Raw genomic sequence first — 19280 nt, forward strand, 5'->3', positions numbered from 1 at the left:
GAAGTTTCAAATAATTTATTTACATCATGATGGGCTAAATGCGATATCTCAGTAACGCCTTGTTGGAATTTGACACAAACGTCCACTTGGACTCAAGGATTGCGATTCCAGATTTCACACATGTTGACTGGGACGACACAATGTTTAAGCACAGTACGGGCTTTCCTCCATCTCATCCATTCTGCCTTTCACTTTCTGCCTCCTTCTGAATTTGAGCAATAACTTCCATTTAGCCATTTACACAATACACACCTTTTATTAAATTCCTTCCAAGTATTCACTGCATATATCATGAGTCCTTACAGACACGACTGTTTGGTAATACAACCGGAGGGCTGTAGTTCTTGTTTTGAAAGAGTGGAAGTAATTGATTGTGATTTTCACTCTCATCTCTTCTCCTGATTTAATATGTATTCTGATCTTTGACCTGCAGGAAATATTACAAGTTTATTTTGACGCGAAATTTTGAGGCTCTGAACTCCAAAGGTGGAGGGAACCAAGTGTCCCTGCTCAATATTATGATGGACCTGAAGAAGTGCTGCAACCATCCTTACCTGTTCCCTGTGGCTGCTGTGGTAAGGCAGCAGTTTTAGGCATAGTTAAATATTTTAACCCAATACTGAGTGCAACAATATGTTGATGGCTTGAGTGCATGTGGAGAGACGGAACCATGGCTTTTCGACACAAGATACTGTATTCCAAAAATGGTAGCCCTTGTCTTGTTCTTGAAAATTCAAAATTACTGTGGGTTTAAGCCATTAATTTTATCATAGATACCAAGTATTCAAATATTTGTCCAGCTGATGCCTGGATTTGATGTTTTCTTTGCAGGAAGCTCCTGTTTTACCCAACGGTTCATATGATGGCAACCTACTAGTGAAGTCCTCAGGAAAACTGACGCTGCTTCAGAAAATGCTGAAGAAACTCAAAGATGAAGGACACAGAGTTCTCATTTTCTCTCAGGTAATCTCCGGTTATATAAATACTGTGTCTTGGCTGAAAGCCATAGATTTCACTGATCGATAGCCATGAAACACTGAAAAACACAACCTTCCATATTTTAGCTAATGTCAGTTGCAGGTGGTACATCATATTATATTCCAGACAAATATAATTTTTAGTTAAAGTACAGACATTTCTCAGTTTTAACAATTCCATTTAGTTTGATCACCTCCACATAAAATACGTTTTTTATAGATGACAAAGATGTTGGATCTGCTTGAGGATTTTCTGGAGTTTGAGGGTTATAAATATGAACGTATTGATGGAGGGATTACTGGAGGCTTGAGGCAGGAGGCTATTGACCGCTTCAATGGTGAGTTTGAAAATCCAGAATCTATCTGTGTGGGTTTGTGTGGATGCATGTTTTCTTCTACATGGCTTTCAATCATCTCACACCAAACTGATTCGGCGCTTTGGTTTTTGTCACAGCACCTGGCGCTCAGCAGTTCTGCTTCTTGCTTTCAACACGAGCTGGAGGTCTTGGCATCAACCTTGCAAGTGCAGACACTGTTATCATCTACGACTCTGACTGGAATCCTCACAATGACATCCAAGTATTGATTTTTCAAAGACTTTCACGTGCATGTTTTTGTGGTAGCCGTTAAGCAGCAGATATTGATAGTACCTGCTGTGTGAGAATACTTTGATGGTCCCCTCATACTGTCAACTTCAGCTGTTCCCTTCTATGTTTTCTTCTATCTTTACATTCTCCCAGGCTTTTAGCAGAGCCCATCGTATAGGCCAAAATAAGAAGGTGATGATCTATCGTTTTGTGACGCGGGGCTCAGTGGAAGAGCGAATCACTCAGGTGGCGAAGAGGAAGATGATGCTGACCCACCTGGTGGTGCGGCCCGGTCTGGGATCCAAAACCGGTTCTATGTCCAAACAAGAACTGGACGATATCCTAAAGTTTGGCACTGAGGAGCTTTTCAAAGATGAAATGGAGGCAGCACGAACCATGGGTATGTCTAAACACCACATTTTCCTCTAGCTAAGAAGATACAGAATATATTCTGGTGTGTTGAAACCCCTAGACATTTATGTTTTGGTTTATAGTTCCACACTCAATCCAGAAAAGTTTTTTACACTTCCATTTGGGTTTCTAACTGCTGTATCATTATAAGAAATTAGGTGTTAAACAAATGACACCATGGTTGAAACAATTGGAGGTTTTGTTATTATTTCTTGTTTTTCTCAATAATATGTTTCCATTGGAATTGCTCTACTGGTAGCCTCTTCTTTAAAAAGCATCCTCGTTTTATGCCATTAAATACTCCTGCAAATCCACATTTCCACAAAAGTCAGTTACTCTCAAAGTTCATCTCAGTGGGAAGGCATGTAGAGCTTGATCATCTCAGAAATGGCAAAGTAAGGTTTGAAAAAAAAGACGAAAATGTGAGTCCACATAATTGTGGGTTGTCTAGTCATTCAAAACTTCTCCTTTTGGATCAAATCCTTTTCAAAGGTCAGAGTATTAGACATGGGCAAACATATTTTCTATCTGCTCAAAAAGGGCTCCTATTAGTCATTAACTAAGAGCTTCTCATCAACAGGTGACAACAAAGATGGTGAGGAGGGCAATGTGATTCACTATGACGATGATGCTATCTCAAAGCTGCTGGACCGCAGCCAGGATGCCACTGAAGACACAGAGATTCAGAACATGAACGAGTACCTGAGCTCCTTCAAAGTGGCACAGTATGTGGTGAAAGAAGAGGATGGAGAGGTGAGAATATAGCTTGTTGTTCTTCAGCTTGATGAATCAGGATTAGTGGGGACACACAAATGAAAAAGAGACTACCAGTATGTTGTACAGCAGACTAGAGATCTCTTGAGATGGTTGTTTGACTCTGCATCACTTTAAAGAGATGTGATTTTTTTCCCTGTCAGTGTTTTGATGAGCAGGTTCTTGTATTATGTTTGGCCCATGTTTTACCAACACATGCATGAGGACGCACATGATACACATTTTTGCTGACTTTAGAGGGCTGGGACAATGTAAAAGATATCATTGGACAAACAAAAAAGAAACATTTGACAAACCTTTAAAAAAATGATAATGTTTAATGTTGTAGGAAATGCTTTCAGCATGTTTGGCCTTGAGGATACACAAATTGTGTGTAAAGCTGGGTGTATAGAGGGTGGGTAAAAATGGAAAAAACCCCTACATGGTACATTTAATTCACAATTGATCCACCCTGACCCTGTAAATTGGTGCCATGTAACTTTGTGTCAACACATAACAACATAATTATACAATAAAATATTGACACATCTAGTGCAAAACAACATGTAACACAACGGCATAAAGAGGAATACTACTGTAAGTGCATATACTGAAAGCCAATTAATTATTTATCTATCACCTTGATTTACATTTGTGTGTTCCCATGTGCAGGAAGAGGTGGAGCGGGAGATTATCAAGCAGGAGGAGAATGTGGATCCAGACTACTGGGAAAAACTTCTTCGCCACCACTATGAGCAGCAGCAGGAGGATCTGGCCCGCAACCTCGGCAAAGGCAAGCGCATCCGAAAGCAGGTCAACTACAACGATACGACCCAGGAGGACCAAGGTAGGCTCTGTTAACAGGCACATGGCGCACACCTATCATGACTCACAAGCCTGTGTTAACCTTTAATGTTATAATTCCAAATAATTTCTTGGCTGCATTTTGGAAGTTCCAGCTATGTTCTATTATTGCCACTTTTAATTTTACATGTTGGTGCCAGGACTTGGCATTCCTGGCCATAATTAAATTTGAGCAGAAATACACAACAGCACACAGGATGCAGAATGCAGAAGAGACGAGCTTTTTGGCTTGTTAGCCATCGGCTTACCAGCTGGTTTGTGGACAGGTGGCGGGCGAGCCAAAAGCATATTTCTAAGAAAAAAAGAGACATTTTCTAAATAAACCACTCAATTGCGGCACTGTTTGGGGTTTATTGTGTAGTTCTGTTTCTTGTCATCCCCAAATGATTTAGTAATGTTGCATGCCTGGAACAGTCACTACTAAATGGTGTGTTTTGAATGGCATTCTGGGAGCTGTTGTTTAATGTTCCTCATCTAACCAATCATCGCTAAACAGATCACCCCTAAAGGTTAACACAGTTGTTCTGATTAAGACATTTTCTCTGAGCTGAGCATGAATGTTAAACAGGAATATTTTAAGTAGTTTCTCTATGATAGAAGCTTGTTCATGGATTTGAAAGTTAGACATTTGTACCGAAGCTTTGAAGATCTCACTCAGATCTGTAGTATAGTAGATATGTTTCTGTGTTCGATTAATCATAATATTGTACAGACCAGCGTAATACCCTCTTTGCTGGCTTTAGTACAGGTCAACTGCTCTTATTGTAACATAAACATTGTGGTCAACTTTGATATCTAACTAACATCCCACTCAGCTAATTCAATAACAGAACAGTGCTACTCAAGCTGCTGCCTGAGCTACCTTGGTGACATTATCTTAACACAGGATGATTTGGGTGTATCAGTTCAGGCAAGAACAACATAGAAATCAATCACCATGTTTATTAAATCATCTTATGTTGCAAGTCTCAATAAGAGCTGTTGACCTCCATTAAATCTGCCACAGATTTGTGTGTTATACTGGCCTAAAGGTCTCTTGTATCTTATGCATGTATATAGTCTTTTCAGTGGGTTTTGAAGCACTTCTTTTTAGTAGTTCAATTTATATGTCTATTGCAGTGATGTATATATCCTGTAGCTGTACTTTTAGGAGTGGCTACAAGGTCCTGATTGCCACAGTTCAACAGCAGTTGACTATGAGAGTGTAAAGATTTCAAAGCCCATCACAGCTTAGAGTACACTCTAAGTTTATAGTGATTGTCTGGCAGAGTAGTGAACTCTCACCTCACTTCCAGAGGATAGAAGTGGTACAATATGTGCATGCCTAGTTGTAGTGGTCTGTAGTAATCTGCAGTGCCATGGCGCCCTCAGGAGGCCACCAACAGAAGCGAATGCATTGTACTGTTTCTCTTTGATGTGTGGCTCAGAATGGCAGGATGATCTTTCAGACAATCAATCGGAGTACTCTGTGGGGTCCGAGGACGAGGATGAAGATTTCGAGGAGAGGCCTGAAGGTAGGCAGCAAAAAAAAACCCACAATAACCTTCATACAACCATTATTGTGCTCTCTGAGTATGGCACTACAATATACCACATTCATTCGAGCTACTTCCTCACACAAATTATTCTTGATCAAGGTCATATCTGACTGTGCCCATGGTAAGACACTGGAGAAGCCATTCTAACAGTGCATTTGGCTTTATTTTTTGTAGGCGGACGCAGACAGTCTCGCCGGCAGCTGAAGAATGAGAAAGACAAACCTCTGCCACCCTTACTGGCACGAGTTGGTGGCAGTATTGAGGTATGAATTACAAGTTTTAGGTCCTTCAAAGGATATCCTGTGCATCTTAAAGTGGAGGTATACACCCTGTTGCAGCAACTCATAAAATCTTTGCCAGCATGACATAGTTAGCAACTGCAGGAAATTTTGGAGTAAGGGACCACTGTAACAAACTGAGAGAGTGTATCTTTAAACCCATCATGTCAGCAAGCATCACTGATCCTGTGCCCACTCTGTGGAATGAGGCAAGCAAGGAGAGAATTAGTATTAATTTAGATGATCACGTACACAATATAAAACAGACTGTGTGTGTCTATATATATACAAGTGAATATAATCTCCTTAAAAAATCAATATCTGCCAATTGTTCCACCAGAATGTGGGGGTTTGTAAAGCTGTTTAAGCTGCTCAGTTTGTGACATTTTTCTGTTGCTTCATTCAGACTTTATACAGTACATTACAATTTCTTATACTACTTTCTGTCTAAAGTCATTTCTTCTTATTAAGGTCCTGGGGTTCAACGCCCGCCAGAGGAAAGCCTTCCTCAATGCCATCATGCGCTGGGGCATGCCTCCTCAGGATGCTTTCAACTCCCATTGGCTGGTTAGAGACTTGAGAGGGAAAAGTGAGCGTGAGTTCAGGTAAGGCCCTAATATTCTTTATACTGTGATAAGTTCTGTTACTTGATTAAATTATAGTTCTCTTTTCACACCATGCAATTTTTAGTGAAGGCCTGCCTGGCATCAAGCTAAGAGGTAACTCTGGGCTATTTTATTAAATCCTTACATTCAGTTGGTTAGCCCAGGGCAAAGCTCCTGAATGCTCTTAACAAGTTTGCAAAGGTTGGTTTTTCCAGTTTCAGGGTTCCTTCGCTTTGGAATGCACTGGAACCAAACATTACATAAATAGATATTCAGAATGCATATACTGTAGCCCTGAGTTTTGTTTGTTATTTCTAAAGTAAAGCATCGACATTCAGTTACTTCTGCTATTGCACCTATGATTACTGTTGTGCTAATATTATAAATACAAGTACTGGTACTACCACTGGTGCTGCTGCCATTATAACTAAAGCTGAATTTATACTGTGTTAAGTAGTACTACTTTTATTAATGATGTCATTACTGGTATTGTTCTTCTACTTGTTCTGCTAGGACTGTGTATTGGTACTACTACTACTACTACTAGTACTACCATTTACTCTTAACACTGTGTTCCTGCTATTATCTTGCTATTATTATGACTAATTACTAATAGTACAACTACTACTGTATACTTTCTACTTCTCATGCCATCGGTACTATGTATGTTATGAATGTAAAGTGAGTCAGGTGTCTTTTCTCTTGTCTCAAAAGAAGGTCTCAGAAAAAACTCATGTCTTACAAAGCATTGTTTACTGAGCCCGGCTGGGGAGAATAGTAACAGCATACAGGGTATGGATACCATCTGCCGGATATTCCCTGGTCCACAATATTCATTCCTGTACTATCCCATACTGTCTATGTGTTTCTCCCTACTATGTCATCTTTAAGTGGCCTGAATCTGTTACCTATGTCACATTGAAATCTAATAGTATCATGTATTTGCACTTATCTGTGGAGATTCTTCTATAATCATATAAGACTGCCAGAGAACAATGATATCTGATAGCCTGATGCATGAATGACCAATGTCTCCCTGTCAGCCAGCTGTCGCCATCCTGACAAAGAGAAAGACTTGAAATGCTTGAAAGTATCTTACCCATTACTGAATGAAGTCTACTAAGAACTTCATCTACAGTTCATCAATTACTGTTAGTCCTTAATCTAAAAATTCTTCTGCTATGTCTGCCTCTGCTACTAATTTGTTTTTATTTCAGTGTTATGCCAAACATTTGGGATTACAAAACACCATTATTTATCACACATCAACAATATATCGACATACCCTACTAACACACATACTAAATCAAAATATGCACTTTTATACACTTTCAGAATCTGCTACTAATATTATAAGTGCTTCTCTTACAAGTGCTGTTCAAAATATGGTGTGCTGGTAACCTCAGAGGAATCACGTGAACTGTAAAGTGCCTTCTTCCATCAGGGCCTATGTGTCTCTGTTCATGAGACATCTATGTGAGCCAGGGGCAGATGGTGCAGAGACCTTTGCTGACGGAGTCCCACGTGAGGGACTGTCTCGGCAGCATGTTCTTACCAGGATCGGAGTCATGTCCCTTGTCAGGAAAAAGGTACTGGTTATTCATCCAAAGACTTTGACATAGAATACCAAGTCTTCTGCTGGAGAACTGTGAGATTAGCAAAAGTAGGTCAAACTGTTCAAGCAGAAACAAATGCAGGCAAGAGGAAAACTTACTCTTTGGGTACTTTCCTGTTTTAGACATCATATCCGAAGCACAAATTTAGATGTTTTGTTAGCTTTGTTTGCCATGTAAGATATACACCTGGCTAAAGAAAAAGTGGTAGTGAGTGGTTTGAGCTTTCTAAGTGTCTGTGTAAAGTCCTTCTCAAGTTCTTAGTAACTCCTAGCTAGTTTCAAACTAGTGATTTACTTAATCTGATTGCAACATTGAAGAAATATCTTAGATAGTAAAGACTTTATTAATGTGTAAATTGGTTGCTAGGAATCTGTAGTGCAGTCCAATCAAAGGTGATCAACTATGTAAACAGGAAGTTACTGTGGCATCACTGTAGCATAATTCCCCAAAAGTGGTTTTAGGAAGCTAAATGTTGTATTAAACCTACCTCAATCCTTTAAAATGTAGGTATAACTTTAGCTTTATATACATTCCTCTCCAAAAATATTGGAACGGTAAGGCAAATTCCTTTGTTTTTGTTGTTCATTGAAGCCATTTGGGTTTAACATCATCAAGAAACATGAGTATGAGACAAGAGTTCAGAATTTTAGCTTTTTCGTGGTATTCACATCTAGATGTGTTAAACAACTCAGGACATACCACCCTTTGTTTGAACCCACCCATTTTTCAAGTGAGCAAAACTATTGGAACATGTGACTGACAGATGTTTGTTGTTGCCCAGGTGTTGCCTTTTAGGTTGATTGTCCAAACATTAAATAGCTCTGCATAACTAGTCTAAGTTTTCATCCTTGGTTCAAACCTATAAAGACTGCATTTCCTGTTAAATAGGATTAACCAACATGAAGACCAGAGAGCTGTCTATGGGAGAAAAGCAAGCCATTGTCAAGCTGAGAAAAGAAGGAAAATTGACCAGAGCCATTGAACAAATATTGGGCATAGCAAGCACAACAATTTGGAATGTCCTGAAAAAGAAAGAAACTACTGGTGTACTGAGCAACAGACGTCGAAAAGGTCGGCCAAGGAAAACAACAGCAGTTTATGACAAAAATATCGTGAGAGCTGTGAAGAAAACCCCCAAAACATCAGTAAGTGACATCACCAACAACCTCCACAGTGCAGGGGTGAAGGTATCACAATCCACTGTTGGAAGAAGACTCAGAGAGCAGAAATATAGAGGCCACACCACAAGATGCAAACCACTCATCAGCAGGAAGAATCGGAAGGCCAGATTGAAATTTGCAAAGAAGTACAGAGATGAGCCGCAAAAGTTCTGGAGCACAATCTTATGGACTGATGAGACCAAGATTAATCTCTAGCAAAGTGATGGAAAGGCCAAAGTGTGGAGAAAGAAAGGAAGTGCTTATGATCCGAAGCATACAAGCTCATCTGTGAAGCATGGTGGAGGTAATGTCATGGCTTGGGCGTGCGTGGCTGCTTCTGGAACAGGCTCATGAATATGTATTGATGATGTAACTGATGATGGTAGCAGCAGAATGAATTCAGAAGTGTACAGAAACATTTTGTCTGCCAATTTATGGAGAAATGCATTGAAACTAATCGTGAGGAAGTTTATCATGCAGCAGGACAATGACCCAAAGCACACTGCCCACAAAACAAAGGACTTCATCAGGGGAAAAAAGTGGAAGGTTTTAGACTGGCCAAGTCAATCACCTGACCTTAACCCAATAGAGCTGCATTTCACCTCCTTAAGAGGAGACTGAAGGGAGAAACACCCTGAAACAAACGAGTACTGAAAGAAGCTGCGGTAAAAGCCTGGAATAGCATCACAAATGAAGAATGCAACAGTTTGGTGATGTCGATGGGTCGCAGGCTTCAGGCAGTTATTGCAAGCAAGGGTTATGCCACCAAATATTAAATGTTATTTACTTTAAGATTATTTGCTCCATTACCTTTGCTCACCTAAGAATGCTGTGGTCTAATACAAAGAGTGATATGTCCTGAGTTGTTTAACACATCTAGATGTGAATACCAGGAAATAAAAGCTAAAATTCTGAACTCTTGTCTCATACTCATCTTTTGATCTTAAACCCAAAGGTCTTCAGTGAACAACAAAAACAAAATTTTGTTTCAATACTTTTGGAGAGGACTGTATGTAAATACAAAAAGAAACATGTTTCAGAATTAGTTAGCTAGAAGCTAGTATTCATAGGAAATATCTAATCATGCTAGCCTAACCAACATCATTTGGATTTGTCATGTTTTGGAATTTGAGGTATAGTATGTATTTCTGTTAAATGTAATTTAAAGTCTTCCTAGTTTACATTATTAAATGGCATTTGGTTCCAATGTCAGGTCAGATATGTGGACCACATTCCATATTAGCTCTATTAACATTGTTCTTCACTGCTCAAAATGAGTCATCTATTAGCAAGCTAACATTAGTTTTGGTTCAGTAAAGTCTATGCTTCAGTTAGCTACTAGTTATTAGTTGTATTTATTAACAACAACCTGTTTTGATTTTGTGATCTGTAAATCCCTGCTACCCTGTATGCAGGATAAGCGGTTGACGATGGATGGATGGATGGATCTGTCCTCAAAGTGAATGCATATTTTAGTATTTATTGGATTTTGAACTTCTATTTGTATTGATTTCATTAGTATTACTAGTGGTTGTGTCCACCTGCTCTGGGGTTGCAGAAGAAAATGAGCTAGAAGTTAAACTAGTTGGCTATAAATCAGGTACAGTACATCTCTTCTCTTATATTTATAGTGAGTATGAGATTTATGTTTTGAAATTAATGGGGTCTTTAATACACGGTCCCTGACAAATATATGTAATAAATGAAAACTAATTTTACATTACAACTAGGCTACGTTTGAAATTAACAGGAGTTGGGGCAACTGGATACAAACAAACAAAAAATCTAAACTTCTGTTTCAGGATCCCACATGTACTTTACAATGCAATGGACATCTTCCTGATCTCATATTTGAGCAAAGTAATCCATCCCACGAAAGAGCAGAGTTTTAATTTATTACAGTTGAACCAATCTCTTTTTTTGTAGGTGCAAGAGTTTGAGCATGTAAATGGAAAGTTGAGTTCCCCAGATCTGATTCCCATCGGCATCGAGCTGAAAAAGCTGACTGAGAGTTTATCTTCTGATCCTAACACCCCTGTGCCAGCCAGCCCTGTCGCTACACAGCCTGGCACTCCCATCCCACCAGGTCAGAACAAAGTGTCTGTGATGATCATGTTTTATTTTCTCTATAAAGTTCATCCTTAGAATTTTTTGTTGTTGTTGTTGTTCTCTGGATTGTAGAGAAGTCTGAGTCTCTTTTGGGTACTGCTGAGGATAAGGAGACCACAGAGCAAGATAGCAAGAAACTGTCGGAGCAGGAAGTGAGTCCCTTTTTGATTCCACTTTCCATCACCTTTATTCTGTTCTCCTTTATTGTCTTGTCAATCTTCTCATGGTTCATCACACTTTTACCACACTCATCTTATCATCCTCAGCAGAGGCTTCTGTCAAACTTAGCCACCTTTTAACTTGTCTCTCTGCCCTCTATCAACTTTTCTCTTTCTCCTTGCTTCCCTGTATGTGTTTCCCTCTGCAGACTGGCAGTGCCGAGCCAGCATCTGTACCTGAGAAGGCAGCTGACAGTGAAGAGAGCAAGGCCAGCTCAGAGGAGAAAACAGGAGATGAGAGGGACAGAACCGAGTCACCCTCCGCAAAGACAGAGCCATCTGCCAACCCAAAAGAGTCCGCTTTGAAACAGACAGAGCTGTCATCCAGTCAAACCTCACCTAAAAGTGAGTGGTGCATGATCTGTGTGCTACATATTCAATATTGTTTGTACTTTGTTTAATTTAGTCATTTTCTTTGTTATCCACAGGGGACCACTGCAAAGACACAGAGAAGGCCTCAGAAAAAGGAGATACTGATTCCTCTCTGGCAAAGACTGAAGACAAGGAAAATAAGCCAGGTACACATGCTATGCTATCCTTTAATAAAACCGGTATAAAGTGTACAATAACTGTGCTTCTTTTGGAAAGCAAGGCAAACGTTTAGTGGCAGTCAGTTATATAGAAATTTCTAAAGAAATTGTTCTGTCATTTGTACAGCTGTTGCAGATGATGTGAAGAGTGAAGATGCATTAGAGGGCCGATTGAATGGAGACAAAGACACGCTGGATGAGATGGATGAAAGCAGGAAGGAGGACAAAAATGGATTCAAAGCCAAGTTCATGTTTAATATTGCTGATGGAGGTTTTACAGGTAAGAATAAATGTGACTTTGTTTTGATCCTAAATGAACCAGAGAGACAGAACTGAGAAATTAATACGCCGCAAATTGTGAACTAACTGCCCGGACAGTATGACAGAAGTAGTGCTGATTTTACTGGGAAATGGGAATGTTTTTTGTTTCACAGCTGGAAGTTTTACATTTAAATAAAAGTGTTTTGAATGTCCTGAACTCACACAGTCACTCACAAATAAACACTAGTGGAAAAAAGTGTCCCAAATAACATGATCAAGTGTTATTTATTTATTTATATTCAGCTAAGGGATTCAGTTGACTCTGCATGTAGACTCTCTAAATTAACTGAAATAGAAGGAGCATACACGCACATCTGCGTGTTGTGGATATTTATCTCCCCTCTCTCTTTAATACACTTTGTGTTCCAAGTTGTTTATTTCAGGCACCACAATGAAATAGCTTTGTTTTGCCATGAATCTGGTTTGTGTTGTTTATGTGCTCTTACTTGCCTTTATATGCTGGAAACATCTTGAGTATTACTTTGTGTTTTTGTAAAAACTGTCTGTCTTCATACTTTCGCTGTCAGAGTTGCACACCCTCTGGCAAACTGAAGAGCGAGCGGCGCTGTCTTCTGGAAAGATGCATGACATCTGGCACCGTCGCCATGACTACTGGCTGTTGGCTGGCATCGTAACGTATCTTTTCCCAGATGTAGAAGCAAGAACCTCATCATCTGGCACAGTAATATATTTACTAATGACCAGGGGGAGCTGCAGTCGAAGGACTGATATTTAAAAACTGAGGGATATAAAACTACGTTTTCCACAATCTTCCTTTTTTATTTGAAGAATTTTATGAGGTTCTGTGCTCCCATTTGTTGACCTTGACCGGGAATCTATCTCAGACATGGCTATGCTCGCTGGCAAGACATTCAGAATGACCCACGTTATGCTATTCTGAATGAGCCCTTCAAGACTGAGATACATAAGGGCAACTACCTAGAGATGAAGAACAAGTTCCTGGCTCGCCGATTTAAGGCAATCCTTTAAGTCTATATATCAAAAATAACTACTGAAGGCTGAAATAATTCAAGGGTTAAAGGATTTGTTATATCTGAATACAACTGAAACAAACTGTCTCTCAAACTGTATTTCCCTTTGCCTGTCCTGTTTGTGTTTCATACACGTTCCCTCCTGCGCTCTCTGCAGTTGTTGGAGCAGGCTCTGGTGATTGAGGAGCAGCTGAGGCGGGCAGCTTACCTGAATATGACCCAGGACCCCAGTCACCCGGCCATGGCTCTCAACACTCGCTTCACAGAGGTGGAATGTCTGGCAGAGTCCCACCAGCACCTGTCCAAAGAGTCTCTGGCCGGGAACAAGCCTGCCAATGCCGTGCTGCACAAAGGTCCGCGATCCAGTTTCAAAAATAGCAACAGTCAAAATTGTCATACTGGTAAACTACGAAAATAATCCTGCAAAATGACATGACTTTTACAGGGCATAATCACTGATATACATTTTTCATTAGACATTTGTAAGCCCACCGGTTGTCTTTGCTGTGTTTTGTGTAAAATCAAGTTGTGTGTGAAAAATTCATTAAAGAGGCATGAGCACATTTTCAGTTTAAATCCCCTAACCCACCCTAGAATTATCCAGATGTCACTATTACTGTATTCAGAAAACATATTCTATGAAGTACTTGGTCATATTTTTCTTTTGGTGTCCTAATTCAAATGAACAAATTTGTTTTTATTTTCATTCTAAGGCAGTTGACCTGCCTCACGCTTGTTTTAAGATGCAGACACTGATTTGTAGAAATTCATTAAAACAAGATTTTTTCAATTGGAAATAGGTGTATCCATCCAGACATTAAATGAAGTGCATAAAGATTTTTCCAAACTGCTGCTGTGTGTAAAGCATCTAACAGACAGCCAGATTCTGTTTGACACAGTGGCTTTATTTTGTGTTAACAGACTATTTTTGAATTGAATTATGCATTTGTGCTCGTGTTTTGTCTCATTGATCTTTTCCTCACTAAATTATACTACATGTGCAGGCATTAAATTAGTGTTAACATAAGTAAAAACGCTTTTTTCTGATGTAGTGTGTGTGTGTGTGTGTGTGTGTGTGTTCATGCTATTACAGTGTTGAACCAGCTGGAGGAACTTCTGAGTGACATGAAGGCAGATGTGACACGACTGCCCAACATGCTATCCAGGATCCCGCCGGTGTCGGCCCGTCTACAGATGTCTGAGAGGAGCATCCTGAGCCGCCTCACCAGCCGAGGGAGTGAGCCTCCACCACAGCAGGTGAGATGGGACACGGTGGTCAAGAAAGTTGAGGTGGCTTCAGAAAACTCTCTTAACAAGTAAATCATTCTTTGGTTGCAAAATCAAGTCAAATACAAGCCAGTTTTTGGTTTGATTTCCTAAAGTGATCTGAACCCATTTGTTTTAAGATCAATAATTTGAACTTTTAAGTAAAGATTAGCACTATAATTATTATTATTTTCAATGTTGTCTCCCTAAGAATTACTGGTCTCTTTCCTTAATGGTTTGGGCTTGGTTGGTTGTTACTATGCAGTGGAGGCTGCAGGCTCAGAAGGATGAGAAAATGAGGCTCACTAAAATGTGCTGCAGGGCTGAGTAAATCTAAGAAAAAAAAGGCTTTGGCACAAAAACTTTGAAGTATTCTGTAGTCACGAATCAGCAACCACATTATTCCTTCAAAAACCTGTGGAGACTCAAACTCTCTATCCTCCATGGAAGAGTTTCCCCATGAGTAATGGAAAAAAAAGGGAATCTGCCTTAAGTTGTTTACTTTCACTACTGAGCTCCACACTTCAGTCCCAAAGGATTTAACAGACTCTGTGTTGTCTCATTACTTTCATCTCTTCAGGACCTTTTCACCAGAGGTGAATGTGTGTGTTTTATTCTCTGTTACACAAGAGATCATTTCAGCCAAGCAGTGTGATTGGTCATGCGCTCTTGACTGTGCTTTTTTGGTTGCTATGCCAGCTCTTGTTGTAACCAGGGAAACAGTCAGCACTCCAGCTTGCTTGCCTTCGTTTTTTTATTTGCTTACTTTCCTACTGTAGGAAGAAAACTCCTCTGACAGAGCTTCTCAAACTGGTTGTACAGAAGAATTAATACCTGCAGTGTCGCTGTAGTAATAGAAAGGAGTCATGTAAACTTGCAACATCCAGCGGGCTAACTAATCTCTAATGTTTTATTCTTAGCCTTTTAGCCAGGGGGGGTTTGGCTGCTCCCAGATGTACAGCAGCAGCTTTGGTGGAGGATTCAGAGGAGCAGGTGGACAGCCCATGGTCAACTACAGCCAGATGCCTCTGGGACCCTATGTCAGTGGTAAGCATCAACAGTTACAGTAGGATATTACATCATATGTGACATAAAACAGGTGGGACTGGTGGTGGTTTATGCAACTTAAATGATACTATTTGCTAAATCAAACTGCCAATCATTCATATAGACTGGTAGATGTTTTATTTTTATAATATTAAGAGGACGTTATACAATAACAAACCCCAAGGTGAGCCAAAATTGACAAACAAAGTAATTGAAATTATTGCCCAACTTTCCTTTGTTGTAAACATGCATCACAGCTATCATTACAGACTGGTGTCCTTATTCAACTCATTGTACTTAACATAGTTGCACACATTGTGAGGGTTTGCAGACATTTTGGTTGTGAAAACCAGTGAATCAAAACATTTTTATCTCATAATTCTCACTATAATACGCTAAGAAAAGTAAGACATAGATATTTATTTTGTTAAAATGAACCACTTACATATGAAACCTGTTTCCTCTTCAGTGTCTTCTAATGGCCCCCCACCCCCTACAAGCCATCTGGACAAGAAGTCCCTTGACTCCTTTAGAGACACGGCTACGCCTGACCTCAAGTCAGGCAAACCCAGTGATGTCATCTGTATTGAGGACTAGGCCAACTCTGTAACACTGACCTGAGGTCAGAAACTCCCAGGGATGGAATCTGTATGGATGACAGCTGCCCATCTTTTCCACCACATCCTCCTCTTTCTCCTGTTCCGTCCTTATTTATAATCTACAAAGTCAAGCTCTCTGTCTACGGATAAGGCAATTCACTTTTTGATGAATGCAGATGTATCCATCATGCTCTTTTATGTTTCAAGGATCCTATAGAAGTATTTCAGTAGATATTTGCTTTTGTTAACCTGTGTTGGAGAGCTGAGGATTAGGAGGGAAAATGAAGCAGCTTTTCTGAAAGAGGATTTCTCTTTTTTCCCAGCCCTGCACTACAAGGCGAAACTCCAGCAAGTTGGCATGACTGATGTTTCTGATGCTCTTGATTGGGGCTCTTTCTAATCTTGGAATGTGTGTTTTGTTTGCGCCAGCCTCGACTTTTTCATTCTGCGTGCCCGTGTTGCTTTATCCATCTGCCTATTCACTGTACACTGTGACCGTGCCCCACTGGAGCTTGTTCCCTGTGAAGAGGTGTGGAGTTAAGAACATCTTCAGTCATAGTTTGATAGGAGATTGTTTTTCTGAGGGCCAATATTGTTACCTTAAATGTGTTTTGTCATTTATGTATTAACCAGTGGATAAATTGATTTGACAGCATCAAAAACTATTATCATGTATGCAGTAGCTGGACACAGTATTTCTGAATCCTCTAAAGACTGCCACCCGCTGGTAATTTGGAGAAAGTAATCTCTGCCAAACTTGCAGATGCACTTGACTGCAGTACCAGTAACCTCTGAGGGTTGGCTTCTTGTACTGTATATACTCAGAGACTGCTGTTTATTTTACCTCACATAGGTCTAATCATAGTAAAAATATGTATACACATAGATGAAATCAGAATCCTGGCTTGGCATTGTACATGAAGATTGAGCAGAGAAGAATAAGCTGCAGGAGTGGTTTTTAACGCATTTCAGAGAAGACTGAGTATTTCTGTGTATGGAACAATATTTGTGATTCTTCTTATATTTGAATGTTAGTAGTGGCTGTAGAGCTTAACCCTGGGGCCATGACCACTGGGACTGCACTATAAACAGGAACTCATCTGGTCTACATCTATATACAGGGCTTTAATGCGCAGGCCTAACTAAGAACTGAGTCCTGAGTGGAGAGTGGCTTTTTTCCCCTCTTACGTACATCCCAGGGACTTTCCCAGTTCCCCTTCATTGTTAGAACTGAATAAGAACTTGTGCTTATGGTGCAGTGTCACCTTAAGTCTAGTATTTGTCACAAAATTAGCTTTTGTTTGCTTCTCTTTAAGTTAAGGTAAAATAAAATGTATTTGGTCACTTGGTGCCATTAAAGAAGACGATCCCGTATGTTTTATCTTTGATGCAGTGCATTTCCTCCACAGAGGTGAAGACTGTAATTGGTAGTGTCACAGTCTAAACCTACATTCGATGGGATTTTCTCTGTTTATCAGCTTCTAAGGACCAATGTTGCACAGCATTACTCTTTAGAATATGTCTTCACTTCCAGTTTCCTCAGTTACCTTTGGGTTATTTCAAGAGTGTATGTTGTTGCCTATTGCTTTACCTGGTGTGAAGATACGTTAGCATGGTATAGCTACATATCTTGTCCATTCCATCCACTATTATGTGCTAAAGTGACTGTCCATTAAGTAAAACAATCTTTTTTTACATTCAAGCTTACTATATTTCCTTTTCTATGAAGGCATTGCTCGAATGTTTGGACTCAAAGTGCAAAATGTTATTGACATATTTGTCTTTTTTTTCTTTTTCCAAAGACCAGTGGCATTAACTGTTTGTATTATTATTGCCATTGCCAGAGCATTTATTTGACATTGCTGGTGATTGGACTAATCTAAACTGAAGAGGTGGTGTTGTACAGAGTTGCTGAGTGGCTGTATTTTCTTACTCTCTTTTGCCACTTCAAATGGTTGTCCTGAGGTGGTCTCCTCTGACCACTTTTCACTTACTTAGATTGTGTCACTGCAACCCCCTCGCCCACCATTTCTCAGACAACATACTTTAACTGAAATTCTGTTTAAAAACGTCAAATGAACCTTGAAGTGCATCGTATCAGATTTTTGCACTATTCTTTGTTAGTGTTTATCAGTGCTGTTTTGTTCAATGTGTTTCTGTTCATGCCATCAATTACTTGACCATGACATATATTAGGTTGCTTGACAGATAGAACCTCAGAAACATGTAAATACTTGAAAGATTTTTGAGATAAGTCCATCTCATACAGATTTATGTATCAAATGAAAAAAAAAAAGATGAATGTCTGCTGGATGGTGTTGCCATAGAACTGCAGTGTGCACCGTATGTGCTCATCAGTCAACATCATGCCCTTTTCCCTCTGGAGTGATGACCATGAGATGACATCAAAAACACAATACTCCAATGAAATGCAATCAAACTGAAGTCAGTATGAATGTAATGTCTGTTAGAAAAAAAGGCTTCAGTCTAATATTATAAATATGTTAACAATGTATGTACATGCTTATTAACATGGCTTCAAAAGCTACCAAAAGACCCTGATAAAAGGCACCTTTGTTGCAGTGAATGCACAGCATGTGAAGCGTTTGATAAGACGGTTCACTTTGGGGAGGTGGTAGTGTATCTAGCATTTACAGACAATGAGCTCCAAGCAGTGTTATGGTTCTGATATTTGTGCTGTATAGCAATTGAATGAAAAAGTGAATTGTCATCTTTTTATTTGTATTCTGTGTATTTGTTCAATGTGTTTTAATAAATCTTCTGGATAACAGTAACATTGTGGGATTCCCCCCCGTGGTTAGTGTGCCAAATGAAGAGGCGAGCATGTGAGTAATAGACCTGTGAGTCGAAGAGGACTGGAGATTTAATTAACGTAAATGACTTTCTTTTATTTGACCTCACACACTACCTTGTAATCATTGTGCAGCGTCTTCCAGCACTATACGTCACAATCTGCGTGAGCCTGTGGTACAGTAAATGTGATTAGAGGCAGAAATAGAAACACTCGTAGTCAGTAAGGAATAGAAATAGCAGACAGACAGAAGCCATTCACAGAATATTCAGTCTTGTTCGAAGACAAAAAAACAACTACTTAGATTATGAATGACAGTTTGTGGAACTCTGCCACCACATTCTATTCAATTCAATTTTATTTATATAGCGCCAAATCACAACAACAGTTATCTCACAGCGCTTTTCATAAAAGAGCAGGTCTAGACCATACTCTGTGATGCTATTTACAGAAGCCCAACAATTCCCACCAAGAGCAAGCACTAGGCGACAGAGGCAAGGAAAATCTTCCTTTTAAGAGGCAGAAACCTCGAGCAGAACCATGGCTCAGGGTGGGTGGCCATCTGCCTCGACCGCTTGGGGGTGAAGGAGAGAGAGA

General features: G+C 39.8%; 1 protein-coding gene across 2 annotated transcripts in view; it reads left to right on the forward strand.

Annotated features, from left to right (window-relative positions):
* Positions 1-18666, forward strand: part of chd5 (chromodomain helicase DNA binding protein 5) — a 40019-nt gene extending 21353 nt beyond the window's left edge. The window contains exons 19-40 of one of the 2 annotated variants that reach the window (XM_046029055.1): positions 434-575; positions 832-963; positions 1198-1315; positions 1432-1556; positions 1718-1964; positions 2556-2728; positions 3401-3575; positions 5020-5106; positions 5305-5393; positions 5880-6013; positions 7458-7602; positions 10716-10875; positions 10971-11050; positions 11266-11461; positions 11545-11634; positions 11774-11926; positions 12495-12603; positions 12813-12945; positions 13117-13312; positions 14053-14216; positions 15146-15272; positions 15742-18666. In XM_046029055.1, coding sequence (XP_045885011.1) covers positions 434-575; positions 832-963; positions 1198-1315; positions 1432-1556; positions 1718-1964; positions 2556-2728; positions 3401-3575; positions 5020-5106; positions 5305-5393; positions 5880-6013; positions 7458-7602; positions 10716-10875; positions 10971-11050; positions 11266-11461; positions 11545-11634; positions 11774-11926; positions 12495-12603; positions 12813-12945; positions 13117-13312; positions 14053-14216; positions 15146-15272; positions 15742-15869 — 3103 coding nt within the window. In that variant the 3' untranslated portion in view covers positions 15870-18666. The remainder of the gene's footprint in view (positions 1-433; positions 576-831; positions 964-1197; positions 1316-1431; positions 1557-1717; positions 1965-2555; positions 2729-3400; positions 3576-5019; positions 5107-5304; positions 5394-5879; positions 6014-7457; positions 7603-10715; positions 10876-10970; positions 11051-11265; positions 11462-11544; positions 11635-11773; positions 11927-12494; positions 12604-12812; positions 12946-13116; positions 13313-14052; positions 14217-15145; positions 15273-15741) is intronic. The other variant, XM_046029056.1, reaches the window with a different exon arrangement.
* The last annotated feature ends 614 nt before the right edge of the window (positions 18667-19280 follow it).

The sequence above is a fragment of the Micropterus dolomieu genome, linkage group LG18, assembly GCF_021292245.1.
Source record: "Micropterus dolomieu isolate WLL.071019.BEF.003 ecotype Adirondacks linkage group LG18, ASM2129224v1, whole genome shotgun sequence".
Classification (NCBI taxonomy): Eukaryota; Metazoa; Chordata; class Actinopteri; order Centrarchiformes; family Centrarchidae; genus Micropterus; species Micropterus dolomieu.